Genomic DNA, 24,263 nt, shown 5'->3' on the forward strand with positions numbered 1-24,263 from the left:
TGCAGCTGTTACTGTGCAGCTGTTACTGTGCAGCTGTTACTGTGCAGCTGTTACTGTGCACCTGTTACTGTGCACCTGTTACTGTACACCTCTCACTGTGCACCTCTCACTGTGCACCTGTTATTGTGCACCTGTTATTGTGCCCCTGTTCCTGTGCTCCTGTTACTGTGCTGCCGTTTACTGTGCACCTGTTACGATGCACCCGTTACTGTGCACCTGTTTACTGTGCACCTGTTTACTGTGCACCTGTTTACTGTGCTCCTATTACTGTGCACCTGTTGCTACACACCTGTTATTGTGCACCTGTTTACAGTGCACCTGTTTACTGTGCACCTGTTTACTGTGCACCTGTTCACTGTACATCTGTTACTGTGCACCTGTTTACTGTGCACCTGTTTACTGTGCACCTGTTTCTGTGCACCTGTTTACTGTGCACCTGTTACTGTGTGCCTGTCACTGTGCACCTGTTTACTCTGCTCCTATTACTGTGCACCTGTTGCTATACACCTGTTATTGTGCACCTGTTTACTGTGCACCTGTTTACTGTGCACCTGTTCACTGTGCCTCTGTTTACTGTGCACCTGTTACTGTGCAACTATTACCGTGCACCTGTTGCTCCGCACCTGTTACTGTGCACCTAGTACTCCGCACCTGTTACTGTGCACCTGTTTACTGTGCCTCTGTTTACTGTGCACCTGTTCCTCGGCGCCTGTTACTATGCACCTCTTACTTTGCACCTGTTACTGTGCACCTGTTACTGTGCACCTATTATATTGCACCTGTTACTGTGCACCTCTGACTGTACACCTGTTCTTATGCACCTGTTTACTGTGCACCTGTTTACTGTGCACCTGTTATTGTGCACCTGTTATTGTGCACCTGTTATTGTGCACCTGTTATTGTGCTTCTGTTACTGTGCTCCTGTTACTGTGCTGCCGTTTACTGTGCACCTGTTACAATGCACCCGTTACTGTGCACCTGTTTACTGTGCACCTGTTTACTTTGCTCCTATCACTGTGCACCTGTTGCTATACACCTGTTATTGTGCACCTGTTTACTGTGCACCTGTTCACTGTACATCTGTTACTGTGCACCTGTTTTCTGTGCACCTGTTACTGTGCACCTGTTAATGTGCACCTGTTGCTGTGCACCTGTTTACTGTGCTCCTATTACTGTGCACCTGTTGCTATACACCTGTTATTGTGCACCTGTTATTGTGCACCTGTTTACTGTGCACCTGTTCACTGTACATCTGTTTCTCTGCACCTGTTTTCTATGCACCTGTTTTCTATGCACCTGTTTCCTGTGCACCTGTTACTGTGCACCTGTTTACTGTGCACCTGTTTACTGTGCACCTGTTACTGTGCACCTGTTTACTGTGCACCTGTTACTGTGCAAGTATTACCGTGCACCTGTTGCTCCGCACCTGTTACTGTGCACCTGTTACTGTGCACCTGTTACTGTGCACCTGTTACTGTGCACCTGTCACTGAGCACCTGTTACTGTGCACCTGTTTACTGTGCACCTGTTTACTGTGCTCCTATTACTGTGCACCTGTTTACTGTGCACCTGTTTACTGTGCACCTGTTACTGTGCACCTGTTTACTGTGCACCTGTTACTGTGCACCTGTTTACTGTGCACCTGTTACTGTGCAAGTATTACCATGCACCTGTTGCTCCGCACCTGTTACTGTGCACCTGTTACTATGCACCTGTTACTGTGCACCTGTTACTGTGCACCTGTCACTGAGCACCTGTTACTGTGCACCTGTTTACTGTGCACCTGTTTACTGTGCACCTGTTCCTATGCACCTGTTCCTGTGCACCTGTTAATATGCAACTGTTACTGTGCACCTTTTACCGTGCACCTGTTACTGTGCACCTGTTAATGTGCACCTGTTAATATGCACCTGTTTACTGTGCACCTGTTAATATGCACCTGTTAATATGCGCCTGTTACTGTGCACCTGTTACTGTGTACCTTTTGCTGTGCACTTGTTACCGTGCACCTGTTACCATGCACTTGTTACCGTGCACCTGTTACCGTGTACCTGTTACTGTGCACCTTTTGCTGTGCACCTGTTACTGTGCACCTGTTTACTGTGCACCTGTTTACTGTGCACCTGTTATTGTGCACCTGTCACTGTGCACCTGTTTACTGTGCTCCTATTTCTGTGCACCTGTTGCTATACACCTGTTATTGTGCACCTGTTATTGTGCACCTGTTATTGTGCACCTGTTATTGTGCACCTGTTTACTGTGCACCTGTTCACTGTACAACTGTTTCTATGCACCTGTTTCTATGCACCTGTTTACTGTGCACCTGTTACTGTGCACCTGTTACTGTGCACCGGTTTACTGTGCCTCTGTTTACTGTGCACCTGTTACTGTGCAACTATTACCGTGCACCTGTTACTCCGCACCTCTTACTGTGCACCTAGTACGCTGCACCTGTTACTGTGCACCTGTCACTGGGCACCTGTTTACTGTGCACCTGTTTACTGTGCACCTGTTCCTATGCACCTGTTAATGTGCAGCTGTTACTGTGCACCTGTTAATGTGCACCTGTTACTGTGCACTTGTTACCGTGCACCTGTTACCATGCACTTGTTACCGTGCACCTGTTACCGTGTACCTGTTACTGTGCACCTTTTGCTGTGCACCTGTTACTGTGCACCTGTTTACTGTGCACCTGTTTACTGTGCACCTGTTATTGTGCACCTGTCACTGTGCACCTGTTTACTGTGCTCCTATTTCTGTGCACCTGTTGCTATACACCTGTTATTGTGCACCTGTTATTGTGCACCTGTTATTGTGCACCTGTTATTGTGCACCTGTTTACTGTGCACCTGTTCACTGTACAACTGTTTCTATGCACCTGTTTCTATGCACCTGTTTACTGTGCACCTGTTACTGTGCACCTGTTACTGTGCACCGGTTTACTGTGCCTCTGTTTACTGTGCACCTGTTACTGTGCAACTATTACCGTGCACCTGTTACTCCGCACCTCTTACTGTGCACCTAGTACGCTGCACCTGTTACTGTGCACCTGTCACTGGGCACCTGTTTACTGTGCACCTGTTTACTGTGCACCTGTTCCTATGCACCTGTTAATGTGCAGCTGTTACTGTGCACCTGTTAATGTGCACCTGTTACTGTGCACCTGTTACTGTGCACCTGTTAATATGCACTTGTTACCGTGCACCTGTTACCATGCACCTGTTACCGTGCACCTGTTACTGTGCACCTTTTGCTGTGCACCTGTTACTGTGCACCTGTTTACTGTGCACCCTTTACTGTGCACCTGTTTACTGTGCACCTGTTTACTGTGCACCTGTTATTGTGCACCTGTTACTGTGCTGCTGTTTACTATGCACCTGTTTACTGTGCACCTGTTATTGTGCACCTGTTACTGTGCACCTGTTACTGTGCTGCTGTTTACTGTGCTCCTGTTACTATGCAGCTGTTACTGTGCACCCATTACTGTGCAGCTGTTATAGTGCACCTGTTAATATGCACCTGTTTACTGTGCACCTGTTAATATGCACCTGTTAATATGCGCCTGTTACCGTGCACCTGTTACCGTGCACCTGTTACCGTGCACCTGTTACCATGCACTTGTTACCATGCACCTGTTACCATGCACCTGTTACCGTGCACCTGTTACCGTGTGCCTGTTACTGTGCACCCTTTACTGTGCACCTGTTACTGTGCACCTGTTACTGTGCTGCTGTTTACTGTGCTCCTGCTACTATCCACCTGTTACTGTGCACCTGTTACTGTGCACCCATTACTGTGCAGCTGTTTACTGTGCACCTGTTACTGTGCACCTGTTGCTATGCACCTGTTGCTATGCACCTGTTACTATGCACCTGTTTCTGTGCACCTGTTTACTGTGCACCTGTTACTGTGCACCTATTACAGTGCACCTTTTACACTGCACCTATTACTGTGCACCTGTCACTGTGCACCTGTCACCGTGCACCTGTTATTATGCACCTGTCATTGTGCAGCTGTTACTGTGCACCTGTTACTGTGCACCTGTTACTGTGCACCTGTTTACTGTGCACTTGTTTACTGTGCACCTGTTACTGTGCAACTATTACCGTGCACCTGTTACTCCTCACCTGTTACTGTGCACCTGGTACTCCGCACCTGTTACTGTGCACCTGTTACTGTGCACCTGTTTACTGTGCTCCTATTACTGTGCACCTGTTGCTATACACCTGTTATTGTGCACATGTTTACTGTGCACCTGTTTACTGTGCACCTGTTTACTGTGCACCTGTTACTGTGCACCTGTTTCTATGCACCTGTTTCTATGCACCTGTTTACTGTGCACCTGTTTACTGTGCACCTGTTACTGTGCAGCTATTACCGTGCACCTGTTACTCCGCACCTGTTACTCCGCACCTGTTACTCCGCACCTGTTACTGTGCACCTGTCACTGTGCACCTGTTTATTGTGCACCTGTTTACCGTGCACCTGTTCCTTGGCGCCTGTTACTATGCACCTGTTAATATGCACCTGTTACTGTGCACCTGTTATTATGCACCTGTTATTATGCACCTGTTTACTGTGCACCTGTTATTGTGCACCTGTTATTGTGCACCTGTTTACTGTGCACCTGTTATTGTGCACCTGTTATTGTGCACCTGTTTACTGTGCACCCTTTACTGTGCACCTGTCACTGTGCACCTCTGACTGTGCACCTGTTACTCTGCACCTGTACAGCCAATGAATTATTTTTGAAGTGTAGTCACTGTTATAATGTAGGAAACATGCCAACCAGTTTGTGCACAGCAAGCTCCCACAAACAGCAATCTGATAATGACCAAATAATTTGTTTTTAATTAGGTTGATTGAGGGAGAAATATTGGTCCAGGAACACTGGGGATAGCTTCTCCTGCTCGTCTTTGAAATAGTGCCATGGGATCATTTAGCTGTGAGAGCAGACCGGGCCTAGATTTAATGTCTCATCCATCAGCACTGCACTGTGAGTGTTAGCCAAGATTTACGTGCTTAAGTCCCTGGAGTGGGACTTTGAACCCATCATCTTCTGACTCAGATGTGTGCGCTGCCACTGAGCCACAGCTGATACTATTATTCCTAAAGTTTGCAAACATTCTTACAAGTGAACACAACTAATTGCACCAATCCAGCAGTTAAGTGGTTCAATATAAAGTTAACCAGTTCCATTAGTTTATTCTATTGCAAACACCATGCAAAGTTCTGCATCTGGTTTAGAAAAGAGAAAGCCTGTTTTTAATTAAACTGGCTCGATGTTACTTGGCTTCTACTTTTTTCCCTAGATGTGCTACCTCCAGTCTAGGGAGGTGGAACTGTTTGCTGCTGACCCTGATAGGTGGGAACGATTGGTGGGTCGAGGCACCGGTGATGGTCAAGGACAGAGAGGTGGGTTGGAGTGAGGGCGGTAATCTGGCAGGGTCGATTGTAGCACCCGGCCGAGATTGATCCCCCTTACAGGAGATGGTTGGGCAAGAAGTGTAGATGTTGGCGTAAAACAGATGGTATCGCTGGGGACCGCCTGTTCCGCGCCCTGCCCGATATTTATTTCCATCGAAGTCACGGCAGGGCGTATAGTCCGTGAGATACCGCCTATTTCGCGCTTACGCCCGAGATGAATTTCTGCCCCCGTATCTATGTGAACTGGGGTGAGTTGGAGAGAGACAGTGGGGGTGATTTTGATAATTTGCGCATGGTATCAACAGGCGGTAAGTGGGGGGTCAGTCACCTCAACGCCCAGTAACAAGACTGCATCTTCAAAGGGTCCTCCTGCCGGGTGTCCACAGCGCCGGCCTGTTTGGGGCAACAGGCCCCTTTTAGTGTGGAAATCGGAGGGGGGGGGGGCATGTGCAGTGCATCCTGTGACTTAGATAGATCCCCGATTGGCATTAATGGTTGGTGCCTGCACCATGCTCACTCCGACAAGTGCCACAGGAATAGCTTGTGTGGGATTAGAAATATCTTGTGTTAATTTGGGAATAGCTTGCGTTGATTTTGGATTCTCTGTGTGGGATTGGGAATATCTTGTGCAGATTTGAGAATATTTTGCGTTGATTTTGGATTCACTGTGTGGGATTGGGAATATCTTGCGTTGATTTTGGATTCTCTATGGGGGATTGGGAATATCTTGTGCGGATTTGAGAATATTTTGCGTTGATTTGGGATTCTCTGTGTGTGATTGGGAATGCCTTGTTTATAGGGAATGCCATTGTCCTTCCTCACTGAGAAGCAAAGGACTTCTCCAGAAACACATCTCGGGTACCTGCCTTCCTCTTGGGGCCACATTGTGCGGGGTGAAGGGGGCCGATCGCGGGAAGATGGTGAGGGTTGTTCGGTCTCCTCCTCCAGAAGGAACGAGACTTGCGCCCTGAGCCTCCCCTTTCTTAGTGGGATTTTAGCAAAAGTGTTTTGAATTGGGAAACGGCCAAATGTCGGGAATCGCTGCCTCACAGCCCACCTCTTGGCTCTGAGGATCTCAACTGAAGTTGAGAGTCTTCCTGAACTAACCCTTGCTCTGTGGACCTTTCCCTGCAGGGAAGATGGCAGACTGGCTCCAGAACTGCAGAAGTTGCCTGGACTGCTCAGCTGACAATGGCTGCCTGACCTGCCAACAGCGACTCTTTCTCTTAATTAAGAGAGAGGGAATCCGACAGAAAGGAGAATGTGTGCACACCTGTCCTGCGGGGCACTTCAGCCTGCGTGGGCAAGATTCAAACAGATGCCTGAGTAAGTTACTGCGAAGTGGCAATCTTTCACAAAATAAAAACGTCCCTATTATGTTCAGAATAATTCCACAAAACTGTATTGTAAGCTCAAACTGTTGTGACCTTGGTCTCTTTATTCAGGCTCCAGAGTGAGGAAGCAGCATGGTGCTTGCTTTTATGCCTGCTTGCCCAGGGTGCACAGGTGACCCTTAGGTCTCCCACAGGTGTGCCCCCTGGTGGCAAGTCTTACATATTGGTGAGGTTTACGTACATACATGACATCACTCCCCCCTCCAAAGTCTTATGTGCAAGTTATTTACAGGTTGAGGCGATCTGGCGCTCTGCGTTCCCGGGTCAATCGCCTGAGTTGAAGTCCTGGCATGTGTGAGTTGTTGGATCATTGCTGCACGGCCGTGGTTGACAGCGAGGTCGATTGTGTTCGTAGATCACTGGGGGCCAAGTCCTTTCACAGTGGTTCCTGGTTATCTGTAGTTTGCAGTTTGGTCTGGTCCAAATGCTTTCTGCGTTTGCCAATTACATGGTTTCACAACAAACGCTCCATTTTCATCACAAACACTCCATTCCCCTCTTTGGCTAATACAGTGCTAGCAGCCCATCTGGGGCCATGAACATGGTCTACATCATTTATTCTGATGTCGCGTGGGGGAGCCGTGTGATCACGGTGATAGCATACGGAAGGCTCGGTTCTGAGTGATTCTTTTCGGTGACTGTGTAGCACCCGGGATAGCCGAGTCTGTCGAGAGTCTACCATGACACGTGTGGTGCTTGGCTTTATGATTTGGGCTGCCCACTCCGGACTATTGTCGCTGACCCTAAGGTCTGGCAAGCCAAAGATGGCCGATATGGCCTTGAGATTTTCAGTAGTGGCGGGAGGCCGCGTGGTCCCCGTGGATCCTGTGCCATGGTATGGAGGCCCCGGACCACCGACTGTGTGTAACCTCCCTGCCTTTTTTTGCAATGTTGCAGGGTTGCCCCATAGGGGGCAATCTGATGGGATGAGCATTTCGTCTTTGCAACAGATAAGCTGCAACATCCCGTCTAGCGGTTCGCTGTTAGCAGGCAGTAACGTGGGATCCTGGCTGGTCCAGGTCCTAAACTGGGGAGCCGTTACGGTTGACCCCTCGCTCTCTAGCACTTCCATAACAACGAGCAGGTCTGCAGGCTGCGCCATTTCCACCCCGGTGATGGGCAATGGTAGCCAACTGAGGGCATCAGCGCCGGGTCTCAGTGCCTGGCCCGTGGCGGATCATGTTTCAGTGCATAGACAGTGTTAGACATATTCGAAACAAAACATTGATAATAGTGCCTCTGTTCTCCAAAAACTATGAGATTGACAGCTTGTCTAACTCGAGCAAATATTGGGACACTCTTTGTACATCTCTTTTGTCCCGTGAATGCAGGCTACTGCTTTGGTTAACTTATTGGATACATGTACAACCGGTTGGGGCTCGCCCGCGACATTGGCGTGCTGTACAACATGGCCGACCCCGTGTGATAACACATCACTTGCTACAAGTACTTTGTCAGATACATATACGACTGGTTGGTGTTCACCCGCTACTTTGGCTTGTTGTAAGATCCCCCCGACCCCATATGATATTACATCACTAGTCGCGAAAGAGCGCTCACATGGGTTACACAGTGCAAACAACTTATTGGAACATGCTGGGTTCCTGGCCTTCTCAGCGGCCGCCACTTTACCTTTGCCCCAAGCCCAGTCGTCTTCCTTGTTGGGCAACACATGCCTCTGTTTCGTTGCGGCGACATCCCGTGGTCTGGACGCTCTTTCGATCCATGGTCTGTACGCACTCTCGTCCGTGTCCATGATGCCGACTGCCACAATCTTCCTCCCCAGGGATTTTGCCTCTGACGTCGGGAAGACGCATTCGGATTATTTTGGCCGGAGTCCCACTCTGCTTGGTCGACCTGGAGCCTCTTCGACCGTCACGAAGAGGTCGTCTGCTTTGGGTGGTGGGTGCCGCACCTGTACCGCTGCTCAGTTGATCTTTACGTCCTCGTGGTCGTGATGAGCGGCCTGTGCCTCGGGAATCTGCAAATGGATCTGCACTTCGATGCCTGGTTCAGCTGAAGGTTGGGACTTGCTCAGCCTTTGAGCAAGGGAGACGTCGTTCGCTGGAGAAGGTACACAGAAGTCTTCCCAGTTCCATCAAATCTTCCCCATCCACCTTCTACCAAGCAGCATTGGTCCATCAACAGGAGCTAGGAGCCAAATTAAAAAGTAGGACCTCAAAAGTAGTAATCTCAGGATTGCTACCAGTGCCACATGCTAGTCAGAATAGGAAGCAGGATAGCTCAGATGAATACATGGCTTGAGGAGTGCTGCAGAAGGGAGGGATTCAAATTCCTGGGACATTGGAACCAATTCTGGGGGAGGTGGGACCAGTACAAACCGGACGGTCTGCACCTGGGCTGGACTGGAACCAATGTCCAAGGGGGGAGTGTTTGCTAGTGCTGTTGGGGAGAAGTTATATTAATATGGCAGGGGGATGGGAACCTATGCAGGGAGACAGAGGGAAATAAAATGGAGACAGAAGCAAAAGATAGAAAGGAGAAAAGTAAAAGTGGAGAGCAAGAAACCCAAGGCAAAAAACAAAAAGGGCCACATTACAGCAAAATTTTAAAGGGGAAAAGTGTGTTAAAAAGTCAATCCTGAAGGCTCTGTGCCTCAATGCGAGGAGTATTCGGAATAAGGTGGACGAATTAACTGCGCAGACAGCAGTTAACGGGTATGATGTAATTGGCATCACGGAGACATGGCTCCAGGGTGACCAAGGCTGGGAACTCAACATCCAGGGGTATTCAACATTTAGGAAAGATAGACAGAAAGGAAAAGAAGGGGGAGTGGCATTGCTGGTTAAAGAGGAAATTAATGCAATAGTAAGAATGGACATTAGCTTGGATGATGTGGAATCAGTATGGGTGGAGCTACGGAATACCAAAGGGCAGAAAACGCTAGTGGGAGTTGTGTACAGACCACCAAACAGTAGTAGTAAGGTTGGGGACAGCATCAAACAAGAAATTAGGGATGCATGCAATAAAGGTACAGCAGTTATCATAGGTAACTTTAATCTACATATTGATTGGGCTAACCAAACAGGTAGCAATGCGGTGGAGGAGGATTTTCTGGAGTGTATTAGGGATGGTTTTCTCGACTAATATGTCGAGGAACCAACTAGGGAGCTGGCCATCCTAGACTGGGTGATGTGTAATGAGAGAGGACTGATTGGCCATCTTGTTGTGCGAGGCCCCTTGGGGAAGAGTGACCATAACATGGTAGAGTTCTTTATTAAGATGGAGAGTGACACGGTTAATTCAGAAACTAGGGTCCTAAACTTAAGGAAAGGTAACTTCGACGGTATGAGGCGTGAATTGGCTAGAATAGACTGGCAAATGATATTTAAAGGGTTGATGGTGGATAGGCAATGGCAAACATTTAAAGATCACATGGATGAACTTCAGCAATTGTACATCCCTGTCTGGAGTAAAAATAAAACGGGGAAGATGGCTCAACCGTGGCTAACAAGGGAAATTAAGGATAGTGTTAAATCCAAGGTATATAAATTGGCCAGAAAAAGCAACAAACCTGAGGACTGAGAGAAATTTAGAATTCAGCAGAGGAGGACAAAGGATTTAATTAAGAGGGGGAAAATAGAGTACGAGAAGAAGCTTGCCGAGAACATAAAAACTGACTGCAAAAGCTTCTATAGATGTGTGAAAAGAAAAAGATTAGTGAAGACAAACGTAGGTCCCTTGCAGTCAGATTCAGGTGAATTTATAATGGGGAACAAAGAAATGGCAGACCAATTGAACAAATACTTTGGTTCTGTCTTCACAAAGTATGACACAAATAACCTTCGAGAAATTCTAGGGGACCGAGTGTCTAGTGAGAAGGAGGAACTGAAGGATATCCTTTTAGGTGGGAAATTGTGTTAGGGAAATTGATGGGATTGAAGGCCGATAAATCTCCAGGACCTGATAGTCTGCATCCCAGAGTACTTAAGGAAGTGTCCCTAGAAATAGTGGATGCATTGGTGATCATTTTCCAACAGTCTATCGACTCTGGATCAGTTCCTATGGACTGGAGGGTAGCTAATGGAACACCACTTTTTAAAAAAGGAGGGAGAGAGAAAACGGGTAATTATAGACCGGTTAGCCTGACATCAGTCATGGGGAAAATGTTGGTATCAATTGTTGAGGATGAAATAGCAGCGCATTTGGAAAGCAGTGACAGGATCGGTCCAAGTCAGCATGGATTTCTGAAGAGGAAATCATGCTTGACAAATCTGGAATTTTTTGAGGATGCAGCTAGTAGAGTGGACAAGGGAGAACCAGTGGATGTGGTGTATTTGGACTTTCAAAAGGCTTTTGACAAGGTCCCACACAAGAGATTAGTGTGCAAAATCAAACACATGGTATTGGGGGTAATATACTGACGTGGATAGAGAACTGGTTGGCAGACAGGAAGCAGAGAGTCGGGATAAACGGGTCCTTTTCAAAATAGCAGGCAGTGACTAGTGGAGTGCCACAGGGCTCAATGCTGGGACCCCAGCTCTTTACAATATACATCAATGATTTGGATGAAGGAATTGAGTGTAATATCTCCAAGTTTGCGGATGACACTAAACTGGGTGGCGGTGTGAGCTGTGAGGAGGACGCTAAGAGGCTGCAGGATGACTTGGACAGGTTAGGTGAGTGGGCAAATGCATGGCAGATGCAGTATAATGTGGATAAATGTGAGGTTATCCATTTTGGGGGCAAAAACACGAAGGCAGAATATTATCTGGATGGCGACAGATTAGGAAAAAGGGAGGTGCAACGAGACCTGGGTGTCATTGAAAGTTGGCATACAGGTACAGCAGACGGTGAAGAAGGCAAATGGTATGTTGGCCTTCATAGATAGGGGATTTGAGTATAGGAGCAGGGAGGTCTTACTGCAGTTGGGCCTCACCTGGAATATTGTGTTCAGTTTTGGTCTCCTAATCTGAGGAAGGACGTTCTTGCTATTGAGGGAGTGCAGCGAAGGTTCACCAGACTGATTCCAGGGATGGCCGGACTGACATATGAGGAGAGACTGGATCAACTGGGCCTTTATACATTGGAGTTTAGAAGGATGAGAGGGGATCTCATAGAAACTTATAAGATTCTGACGGGACTGGACAGGTTAGAAGCGGGAAGAATGTTCCCGATGATGGGGAAGTCCAGAACCAGGGGACACAGTCTTAGGATAAGGGGTAGGCCATTTAGGACTGAGATGAGGAGAAACTTCTTCATTCAGAGAATTGTTAACATGTGGAATTCCCTGCTGCAGAGAGTTGTTGATGCTAATTCATTGGATATATTCAAGAGGGAGTTAGATATGGCTCTTACGGCTAAAGGGATCAAGGGGTATGGAGAGAAAGCAGGAATGGGGTACTGAGGGAATGATCAGCCATGATCATATTGAATGGTGGTGCAGGCTCGAAGGACCGAATGGCCTACTCCTGCACCTATTTTCTATGTTTCTATCACCTGAAACAATCCACAGTGATAAATCGTGCACCGCTCCCTCATGTCCGCACTACCAATAACTGGTATCAGTTCCTTGGTGTAGATGCACAGCTTTGCCTGAATCGGGATCAGCTTGGGTCGCTGTGATCCATCACCCTACAGCCACTCGAATGCCTTCTGGCTCATTATTGATTGACTTGCCCCCGTGTCCAATTTCATGGAGACTGGAGTGCCGTTGAGTTTAACTTTTAACAATATCGGAGGGCTTTTGGTGGTGAAGGTGTGTATCCCATATACTTCCCCTTCATCCTCAGGTTGAGTTGCCTCTCCTGCTCGTTCAGCGTGATCCTCGCTGGATCGGTCGTCCTCTCCTGACTCTGCCACGTGGTGAGTCAGAGGTCGCTTGCACATTCGCTGGAGGTGCCCCATTGTTCCACAGCCTTTGCACACATAGTGCTTGAATCGACATTGATGGGCTCTATGACTGCCCCCGCAGCTCCAACATGGTGTTAATGGATACGCATTCACACCCCACAGCGGCCTCTGAGTCACCCTAGACCTAGGTCTGGTCTCTGCGGTCGTGTAGGCTCTGCCATGTCCGGTTCTGCCGACTGAAAGTATTATTTTATGCACAGTACTTGCCGGTGAGTTTCGATTCTGTGAAGCTATCTGTTTTGTGTTGTCGCTCGTGGGTATGAAAGCCTGGGCTATCGTGATGGCCTTGCTCAGATCTATGGATTCGGCAGACAGCAGTTTGCGAAGAATGACCTCGTGGCCGATTCCAAGCACGAAAAAGTCCCACAACATTTCCGCCAAAGATCCGGCAAATTCGCACTGTCCCACAAGGTGTCTTAGATCGGCGACAAAGCTCGCCATGTTCTGGCCCTCGGAGCGACGGTGCGTGTAAAAGAGACACCTGGCCATTAAGATGTTCTCCTTCAGCTTGAGGTGTTCCCGAACCAACGTGTACAGCTCTGTGTAAGTCTTGTCCATTGGTTTGACCGGTGCCAGCAGATTTTTGAGTAGGCCATATATCGAAGACCCACATACGGTGAGGAGAATCGCCCTGCGCTTGACCGCCATCTCAGCCTTGTCCAGCTCGTTGGCCACGAAGTACTGGTCGAGACGCTCAATGAAGGCTTCCCAATCATCACCCACAACAAATCTCTCAAGAATACCAACGGCAGCCATTACCGCATGAAAGTTCGTGCTCCGTTACTCATCGCCAATTATTATGTTCAGAATAACTCCACAGGACTGTATTGTAAGCTCAAACTGTTGTGACCTTCGTCGCTTTAATGTGACTCCAGAGTGAGGAAGCAGCTTGGCAGATTACCTTTTATACCTACTTGCCCAGGGTGCACAGGTGACCCTTAGGTCTCCCACAGGTGTGCCCCCTGGTGGCAAGTCTTATATATTGGTGAGGTTTACATACATACATAACAGTTCCTACATTGGCTCCTGTAATGTATTTGCTTCATGGGTTCTTTGCTTAAGAAATCATAGCAACACATTGCTATTAAGAACTAGTTGGTTTATTAACAAAGGTTTAACAATCACACGACACATTACCTGTTCATCCACCAGGCTCACAACCACCTGCCTCATCGTGGATCCCCCGAACCCAACTGGCTGGGGTTTCATTGAGTCTTGTGAACATCACGTGACTGGCTAAGCCACTCCCAACTCAACAGCTCCACCAACCTGTGTGCTTACTTCAAAAAGTACTTCATTGGCTGTAAAGTGCTTTGGGACGTCCTGAGGTCATGAACGGCGCTATATAAATGCAACCTCTCTTTCATTTAATAGTATCATCGGTGAACACTTGTCGGTTTCTTAATAAATTACTTATTTTTGATATGAAAAAACTTTTAAAACATGCCTCCCAGTGCCTATGCGGCAAAGAAAATGAGCGCAATTTGAAAGCACGCATGTGTGTGGTTCTGGGCGCAACTTGCTGATGCTTAAAATTCCCCCGCTCCTTAGTGCTGGTTTGGCTGATTCCGCCCGGGTTTCACTCAGCTTACTGCGGAAACAAGATGTTTGCTGATGTGTCAGTTGACTTTTAGTGCTGTTGGACTCATTGAGTGAAACTCATGTCTGGGACCTAGCTCACTTGGGGAGCGGACTGTGGGGCAGGGATTTTGTTGCGTCAGCTACACTGGCTGCCCACCACTGCAGTCATTAAAAGGCGGGTCAGATGTTGGCTTTGTAAACACGATGGCCTCTCCCTCTGCTTTGGCGCGGTCCGACACAGTTGCCACAGTCTTTCAGTCTGCGGCCTTGAGCTGACCACACAACAAGCAATCTGAGGGCGTAGGAAGGAACCCAAAGGAATGTCCGCATTAGCTGGGAGATAAAAATATGAAATTAAAGCTCTCCGTGGGTCTGCGGGTGCTTGCTGCTGCTGTAATGATCAGCAGGGTAACGAGCTAGAGCATGTGGTTTGGAGAGATTGTGGGGGACTGGGTTTTGGTGAGAGGGCACCTTGTATAAAAATTTGGATTACATCTAAATTACAGCCCGAAATTAAGGCTGATTTTTTTTATTTTTACGGAACAATTTCAACTCTTTTATTTTTCTGCCCTCGAGATGAGCACAGGGAAAGGTCAAAGGTTGGGCAAGTCTGGAAAGTACAAATGAGACAAAGAGGTGAATCAGGGAGCAATGGTTAGATGGTGGCAGGCTGCTGACTATAAGAGGAGAAGAAGGGCTCTAGGGCTAGAACCTCCACATTTTTTGTATGCTCAACGCCCACTTAAGGCCCATTTTACTGCTGAAATGACGTATAACGCCCATATATCGCCCATTTTGGCACAAAATGGAAACTGACGGGCATTTTTAAGAAACATTGCCGAGCATTACTTTCCCCATGTGCTTAACGCCGGAAAAAAATATTACCGCCTGCCCACTTTTTTTGGGCAGAATCATCAGAATGGGCGAAATCAACGCCCAACGTTACTTTCAGCACGGAATTAACGCCAAGATTCAATAATACCGCCCGCCCACATTTTTTTAGCGTAAAGAGCACATCTGACGAAACTAACGCCCAGGAGATCACCCACCATCACTTTCACCACCTCGCACACACATCAGCCACAATATCGCTTGCCCAAAAATACAGCCAGCAAAAGTGGAACTGTTCTGAACGAACGCCAGCGGTGTGGCTGGCATTTTTAACATCGCACTTTTACGTGAGGAGCTGACATCTGAACAATTTGCCTGAAAGAGCATTGATGTGAGTGACAATGCTGTGTGTGTGCAGCTCAGACATCAATGGTGCCCATCACCTTGGTGCCAGTTAAAGCTTATGTTGATTGATAAGTTGTATTTAACCCTTTCATGTTAAGGAATCACCAGTGCGTAACGGTGCAGCTATCTGAGATTGCGCAACAAGCTTATGTTCAATAACAAAAATTTTATACCAACATTGGTCTGAAATCATAAGTATCACAGGCAATAACACCCAACCCCCGCCCACACCCCACTTTTTCCACCATTGACATCAATAAAATGTTCAACATGTCCAGCAACACAGAATACAAAGGCAAAGCAGGAGCGTGGTCCCCAGCCCCCATACATTACAACAAATTGCACACACCCAGATGGAGATATAACACAGCCATCATCTGCAGACATGAACCTCACTTTCCTTCCCCCCTCTCCTTCTCCCCACCTCTACTTCTTCCTCTCCTCGCTCCACGGCGCCTGGCCGAGGAGCTCCTCAGGCGGTGCCTCATTGAGGGGGATGAAGGCAGAGGTGGTGGTTGCACGGGTACGGGTTCAGGGGGGTGCCGAGGGGGCAACATTCTCTGATGCAGAAGCAGGACCTTGGTCCTTGCTCTCATCTGTCGTTCGCAGTGGTGGTGCGGAATCGAGAGGTGGAGTGCCGTGCTCAGGGACCACTGGGAGACCTGTGGCAGCAGTGTTCCTGGCTATCACATCCAGGGTCTCCGCAGAATGTATTCGGTCATGGTGGCCAGCTGTCAGGATATGCCCCCCAATGCTTCGATGAGCTGGTCACCAATGTCTACAGTCCTCCTGGACAAGTGTACCATCTCTCCGCTGTCACGTTACTGCCGCATCCACAAGACCTCCGCGGGGTCGGCACCGTCCTGGGGACAAATGGGGTGCCCTGTGGTGAGGTGCTTGGGGCTGGTAACTCCAGAGTAGAGGCGGGAATGACCGGAGGCCCACTAGATGGCCTTGGGGTGGACTGGGTTCTGGAGCGTGGCGATGCAGGTTCCTCGAAGTCCGCGCTCTCATCCGTGGAGAACAGACCCAGCGGATTGACGGGTGACAATCGGAGCCCCTCAGCACCAGATGTAGTAGGATTGTCGGCCGACTCCTGCCCCGCGCCCCACCTTCTGGCCTCTGTGGCCTTGCCTGGGGCCGCGCTGCTGGCTGAGCTGAAAAACACAAATGAGGTTATTTGAGGAGAAGGGGGTGCTAGGGTCACAAGGTGAGTCCAGCGCTACACACAGCATATGCACGACAAAAGCACCACCGCTCTCAAAATCATCACCGACATCACATTTCATGACCATCAACATATTGTGCATTGCAATGATTTTTATTAGGACATTATTATTTCTATGACAATTTTAGAAATCATCTATCATATATGATTGTTCGGATATGAGTGGGTGTGGCATCTATTGACTTTACATCACACAATGGTGTAAACTTTACTCACGTGGCATCACTTCAGGGTTTGCAGATGTGTCTGTGACTGTCCGGGGAGCTTCCCCACGAGTGCGAGCACCCGCTCCTCCATCTCAGTGATGTCGCTGGTGACCAGTGGCCCCCCCCCCACCCGCTCGCTCTGCACGGACCTCATCGTCGATAGCTTCTTCTGTAAAAGGTGACAGGACGACATGGCATGAGATCATTGTGTGGTATCATTGCTAGGTACTGTCACAGAGACTGATACAACACATAACCCACAGATATAATCATCATTATTATGGAAATGATCATACTTTACCTAAAGACGTGCACTGTGACCGCAGGCTTTGAGTAAAACATTCCCAGTAAAAGTGAAAGACCTCACATCTGATGATAGTCACTCATGACTGTTATAAATCAAATTATATAAATACATAAGTACATGTAAATCAATGTAATACTTACTCTTGCGGATCCCACAAGGTCGTTCCATCGTTTGTGGCATTGGTTGTCCTCACTCACCTTGTTGGTCGCCGAAGAGACCGCATCTGCTATCTCGGTCCATATCTTCTGGTAGGTCTTTGGGGTGGGCTTCTCACATCCTCCCTGTGTCAAATCACCCCAGCGTGACTTGACCCCTTGCAGGAGGGAGGCATTTGCCTCGTCCGAGAACCTCCTGGCTCTTTTGTGCCCTCCAATGTGCTCCTCTCCCACCTCACTGCTCTCTCCAGCATCAATCTCCACAGCGTGCTGTGATGCCTGCTCCTCTCTCTCCATTATAGGCCAAATTCGGGCAAATATGTGGCTGGTAACAGCTAACTTTTGTTTGCCTACTTGCTGTGAAGCTCTAAAGTCTCCCTCCTTCCTCCCAAAGCAGCCACACCACACCCAGACACGCCTTCAGTCCCTCTCAGCTCCCTCTCTCTCTCTGTCTCCTCTTCTGTGCATGACATGATAACCCTTGACCTCCTGAATCGCGGGAATCGAGCATTGCCATGCCGTTGCTAAGGACGGCCACACTTTACGGCAGAAGGTCAAAAAAAATGTTACACTACCGCCCATTTTATCTCGCTCGCGGTAACGCCCATTTTCAAAAATGGAAACGAGGTGCTTTGAGAACGGGCGAGTAGCCGGCGATCTGAAAACCCTTTTTTATCGCCCATGCCGGAAATATCGCCCAACCACAAAAGTGGAGGTTCTCGCCCCTAGAGTTTGAGGAAAAATTTTGGAATGAAAGACAGTGATAGAATCATAGAATCATAGAATGGTTACAGCACAGAAGGAGGCCATTCGGCCCGTTGAGCCCGTGCCGGCTCTCTGCAAGAGCACCTCAGCCTGTCCCACTTTCTCACAGCCCTGCACATTTATTTCTTTCAGGTACTTATCCAACTCCCTTTTGAAAGCCACGATTGAGTCTGCTTCTCAGGCAGCGCATTCCAGATCCTAACCACTCGCTGCATAAAAAAGATTTACCTCATGTCGTCTTTGGTTCTTCTGCCAATCACCTTAAATCTGTGTCCCCTGGTTCTCGACTCCTTCCACCAATGGGAATAGTTTCTCTCGATCCACTCTGTCCAGACCCCTCAGGATTTCGAACACCTCTATCAAATTTCCTCTTGACCTGCTCTGAACAACCCCAGCTTCTCCAGTTTATCCACGTAACTGAAGTCCCTCATCCCTGGAACCATTCTTGTAAATCTTTTCTGCGCCCTCTCTAAGGTCTTCACATCCTTCCTAAAGTGTGGTGCCCAGAATTGAACACAATACTCCAGTTGGGGCCGAACCAGCGATTTATACAGGTTCATCATAACTTCCTTGCTTTTGTACTCTTTTGTACTATGATGCATCTTAAATTAGCAGATTGGGTGGTGGGAAGTTGTATATGATAGAGAAAGGACTAGAGGGATATGTTGATTGGTCGAGATGAAGAGGGTTGGGAGGAGTCAAGTGGAAATATCTTCTCTACGTCTACCCTATCAAACCTGTTATGTCTGTAATGCACATATGAATGTCTCCACGAGGCAATGTGTTATACTCAAACTGTAGTGACCTTGTCCTTTATTCATACTCCAGAGTGAGGCACAAGCATAGTGGGCAGCCTTTTATACTGGACCCTGCACACCTATGCAGGTGACCCTCAGGTCTCCCAGTGCCCTCTGGTGGACAGCCTCTGCCACACCGGTCTCCACCAGTTGCACCCTCTAGTGGTGCCAGCACAGTATATACACAGTGTAAACCTTATTTAAAGTACATCAGGTAACCAGTCTCCATCTTATGCAACTATACAGTGACTACACAGAGAGTATATCTATAATCTGCATATATAACAAAACCCTTTCATAATTTTAACGACCCCTATCAGTATAGAAACTCTCAGTTCTGGTATCGTTCTTGTGAATCTTTTTTTGCACCTTCCCCGTTGCCTCTCTATCCTTTTTATATTATATGGAACCAAGAACTGTGTCTGAAACAAAGGAATAATTCTCCGTTCTCTCGTTGCACCAGGGTGTAAGGCTGCAAACTGTGAAAGCTGCTTTAGCCGGGAGTTCTGCATCAGATGTAAATCCGAACACTACCTGCTGAAGGGGAAGTGCTACAACATCTGTCCAAAAGGCTCAGCACCACATGCCCGACTGATGGAATGTGTGGGTATGGCACTCATCTTGGATCTTTAATAAAGTTGGCTTAGTGTAATCGTGACATTAAAACCCACTTGGCCATCATTTGCGGCAGCGTGCCTGGAATCCTGGGCCTGGGGGGGTGCGGGAGTGAGGGGGGGTGCGGGAGTGAGGGGGGGAGCGGGGGAGCGGGGGCCCCAGACACGCAGGCAGCTCGGAAGCGCCCCTGGGATCATGTGGGCCAGGTCCTCCTATCAGAAAGGAGGATTCCTCATCCTGCAGAATCCCCATTAACATATGGGGAATCTCCAAATAATTAAATAATTCACACAAGTGGGATAAAAATAATATTCCCATTTTTAAATTTAATTAAAAGTCGTTTCAATGAAGGGGTTACAATAAAAATGTAATTTTTTGAAAAATTATTTTAAACATTTTAATCCCGGACAAAATTTCCATAAACTAACGGTAAATGTTTATGAATGATTTCTAATTTTTAATTTAACATTTATATTAACCCCTACGCTGGTGACAGCACACCCCATGCCTGCTTTTACCAGTTTTATGGACATTTGCTGGGCAGTAGTTGGGAAAATAGCCCAAACTTTGACAAATCACAAGTTATGGGTTTTCGCGCATGTGCAGCGCATTCAGAAACCGGAACTTGCAGGGTCTTTTGCAAGGCTTACGACAACATTCACTGTGCTGTGGGTATGCCGAAATAAGCCCTGCAAAATCCGGGCCAACGTCTCACAGTCTGACAGGTCAAACTCCCAAGTTGCAATGTTATTGTGAATATGTAAGACAGGAAAATATATATCTCTTTAAAAATTGTGACCATTCTACTGCATTAATTGAGGTGGTTAATATAGTTGGGGAATGCAATGATTTCCATTGGTATCACAGTCTTAGATATAGAATGAAGCTCCCTCTACCCCTTCCCAATGTTACGCTATAAATCTGACTTCATATCCTTCATCAGTCACTATCCGAATCAGTGCAGTGTCAGCGTGTGTTGGGTTTGTGCAATGTTTTATCCTGTGGATTATTGACAGCTGAGTATTGAGCAGAACGTGAGTAGTAAACCCACACTGCCCCCCCCCCCCACCACAGCTGAATGTTCTTGAGCTGGTGAATAACCTCTTCATAAAACATTGAAGTCAACGGTGCTTTTGGCGGCTTTCTGTCTTTTTGCACAGACGGGTGTGAGGTCAGCCCGTGGGGCGAATGGGGTGCCTGCCTGAGAAACCAGCAGACATGCGGCTTCAAGTGGGGGGCTGAGACCAGGACACGGCATGTCGTTACACCCTCGCCAAAGGACTCGAATCCGTGCGTTGCACTGTCGGTCTCAAGGAAGTGCAGAATGAAGGAACGTCTCTGCCCCGAAGGTAAGGTGCTTAGACAAGTCTGTCACTCCCTCACGAGAGACCTAGAGCCATGTGTTCGCAAAGTTTCACCTGTGAAAAATCACCAGTCTTAGTTCATCCATCCAGGCAGACCCACATGCCCCCCTCACCATTGTAACATCCAACTCTTTCTCCAATCATTTCAAGGTTTTTCTCTTCACTGCTCCATCTGGAAGTTAATCCCACACACATCTCACTCTATTTGTAAAGAAGAAATTGATGGTTTCAGTCCGAAGGTTACCTTTTTCTAGTTTGAGCCTGTGCCCCTTAGTTCCATTTCCGCAGTTTACTATTCCAGGTTAACTTTCGCTACAGTGTCAGCTGTGGCTCAGTGGGCAGCACCCTCACCTGTGAGTCAGGAGGTTGTGGGTTCACATCCCACTCCAGGAACTTGAATCTAAGCTGAGAGAGCGTCGTGCTGTTGGAGGGGCAGTACTGAGGGAGCGCTGCACTGTTGGAGGGACAGTACTGAGGGAGTGCTGCACTGTCGGAGGGGCAGTACTGAGGGAGCGCTGCACTGTTGGAGGGACAGTACTGAGGGAGTGCTGCACTGTTGGAGGGGCAGTACTGAGGGAGCGCTGCACTGTTGGAGGGACAGTACTGAGGGAGCGCTGCACTGTCGGAGGGGCAGTACTGAGGGAGCGCTGCACTGTTGGAGGGACAGTACTGAGGGAGCGCTGCACTGTCGGAGGGGCAGTACTGAGGGAGCGCTGCATTGTTGGAGGGGCAGTACTGAGGGAGCGCTGCATTGTTGGAGGGGCAGTACTGAGGGAGCGCTGCACTGTTGGAGGGACAGTACTGAGGGAGCGCTGCACTGTTGGAGGGACAGTACTGAGGGAGTGCTGCACTGTCGGAGGGGCAGTACTGAGGGAGCGCTGCATTGTTGGAGGGGCAGTACTGAGGGAATGCTGCACTGTTGGAGGGGCAGTACTGAGGGAGCGCTGCACTGTTGGAGGGACAGTACTGAGGGAGCGCTGCACTGTCGGAGGGGCAGTACTGAGGGAGCGCTGCACTGTTGGAGGGACAGTACTGAGGGAGCGCTGCACTGTCGGGGGGGGCAGTACTGAGGGAGCGCTGCATTGTTGGAGGGGCAGTACTGAGGGGAGCGCTGCACTGTTGGAGGGACAGTACTGAGGGAGCGCTGCACTGTTGGAGGGACAGTACTGAGGGAGCGCTGCACTGTCGGAGGGGCAGTACTGAGGGAGCGCTGCACTGTCGGAGGGGCAGTACTGAGGGAGCGCTGCACTGTCGGAGGGGCAGTACTGAGGGAGCGCCGCACTGTCGGAGGGGCAGTACTGAGGGAGCGCTGCACTGTCGGAGGGGCAGTACTGAGGGAGCGCTGCACTGTCGGAGGGTCAGTACTGAGGGAGCGCTGTACTGTCGGAGGGGCAGTACTGAGGGAGCGCTGCACTGTCGGAGGGTCAGTACTGAGGGAGCGCTGTACTGTCGGAGGGGCAGTACTGAGGGAGCGCTGCACTGTCGGGGGGGGCAGTACTGAGGGAGCGCTGCATTGTTGGAGGGGCAGTACTGAGGGGAGCGCTGCACTGTTGGAGGGACAGTACTGAGGGAGCGCTGCACTGTTGGAGGGACAGTACTGAGGGAGCGCTGCACTGTCGGAGGGGCAGTACTGAGGGAGCGCTGCACTGTCGGAGGGGCAGTACTGAGGGAGCGCTGCACTGTCGGAGGGGCAGTACTGAGGGAGCGCCGCACTGTCGGAGGGGCAGTACTGAGGGAGCGCTGCACTGTCGGAGGGGCAGTACTGAGGGAGCGCTGCACTGTCGGAGGGTCAGTACTGAGGGAGCGCTGTACTGTCGGAGGGGCAGTACTGAGGGAGCGCTGCACTGTCGGAGGGTCAGTACTGAGGGAGCGCTGTACTGTCGGAGGGGCAGTACTGAGGGAGCGCTGCACTGTTGGATGGACAGTACTGAGGGAGCGCTGCACTGTTGGATGGACAGTACTGAGGGAGTGCCGCACTGTTGGATGGACAGTACTGAGGGAGCGCTGCACTGTTGGATGGACAGTACTGAGGGAGCGCTGCACTGTCGGAGGTGCTGTCTTTCAGATGAGATGTTAAAGCGAGGCCCTATCTGCTCTCTCAGGTGGATGTATAAAATCCCACAGCATTCTTTTGAAGAAGAGCAGGGGAGTTATCCCCAGTGTTTATCCTTCAAGCAATACCTAAAAACAGATTACCTGGTCATTATCACATTGCTGTTTATGGGAGCTTGCTGTGCACAAATTACCTGTTGCGTTTCATACATTACAACACATCTTATAAACCCCGGAGAAATTTTTAAATAGTTCCTCTTGCAGCAGAAAGATTATTTTTTTTATCCTTTTAATGAGCAGGTGCCAGAATTAAATTACGTGTAATTTAATGTTAGATGCAGACGAGGCCTTGGCTACTTTTAATGGGCAGTTTATCCAAGTGGTTCACTGGGGAAATTCTTTGAATGCTTTAATTGTGATAAACTCACAGTTGCTGATCTGCATTTTGGAATTATTGCAGGTTAGAACTGAGCTGTGGTCAATCGCCAATCATATTTGGAATCACTGCTTTGCCTGTTTACCAGCCTGCATTAGAGAGCTGAAGCTATAAATAACTCCTGTCTGAATACAAGACGTCACTTGAACCAGTCCAGATTCCTGCGGGATTCTGTCCAAACCCTTCAGTTATGATGTCCGCCTGTAATGCCACATCTGTCTTTCTTTCTCTCTGATTTTTCACATTCCTCTCCACATCCTTACTGGGGTACGGGCTCCTCAGGCCCATACTCAAGGGGCCATTCAACTGTGGTGAGCTTCACACTCATGCTAATAGAGTTCGGCACCCCATCCACCACCTTAAACACTCACTCCCTCCACCACCGGCGCACCGTGGCTGCAGTGTGCACCATCTACAAGATACACTGCAGCAACTCGCCAAGGTTTCTTCGGCAGCACCTCCCAAACCCGCAACCTCCACCACCTCATCATCATCATCATAGGCAGTTTCTCAAATCGAGGATGCCTTGCTTCCATGTCAAAAAGTTCACAGGTGTTTCAATGAAGGAACGAAAATTCCAGGTCCTGAACTAAATCTTGAAGGGTTGAAGATGCCTGTGCGTGGATTTTTTTAACGTGCACACCAGCCACCACACGGGCTTGACAGAGCTAGGTCTTGGTCCAGTGGCAAGGATTAACCAGGACGACTGGAGACCAGCTCTGCTGCACGGACCTAGTGCGCACACATATCGCAGTGTGGGCTGGGCCCGTGCTGCCCCTGGGCCCTTGCCTCTTCTGGGCCCCGAACTCGCGCCTCTCCTGGGCCC

At 48.9% G+C, this 24,263-nt stretch overlaps 1 protein-coding gene across 1 annotated transcript in view; it reads left to right on the forward strand.

Annotated features, from left to right (window-relative positions):
* The first annotated feature begins 4,929 nt into the window (after positions 1–4,929).
* The window catches only part of rspo4 (R-spondin 4), a 37,841-nt gene continuing 18,507 nt past the window's right edge, over positions 4,930–24,263 (forward strand). Inside the window, exons 1-4 of the mRNA XM_070894906.1 lie at positions 4,930–4,996; positions 6,562–6,753; positions 19,434–19,577; positions 20,746–20,934. Coding sequence (XP_070751007.1) covers positions 4,930–4,996; positions 6,562–6,753; positions 19,434–19,577; positions 20,746–20,934 — 592 coding nt within the window. The remainder of the gene's footprint in view (positions 4,997–6,561; positions 6,754–19,433; positions 19,578–20,745; positions 20,935–24,263) is intronic.

The sequence above is a fragment of the Pristiophorus japonicus genome, chromosome 12 (genome assembly GCF_044704955.1).
Source record: "Pristiophorus japonicus isolate sPriJap1 chromosome 12, sPriJap1.hap1, whole genome shotgun sequence".
NCBI classification, from domain to species: Eukaryota; Metazoa; Chordata; class Chondrichthyes; family Pristiophoridae; genus Pristiophorus; species Pristiophorus japonicus.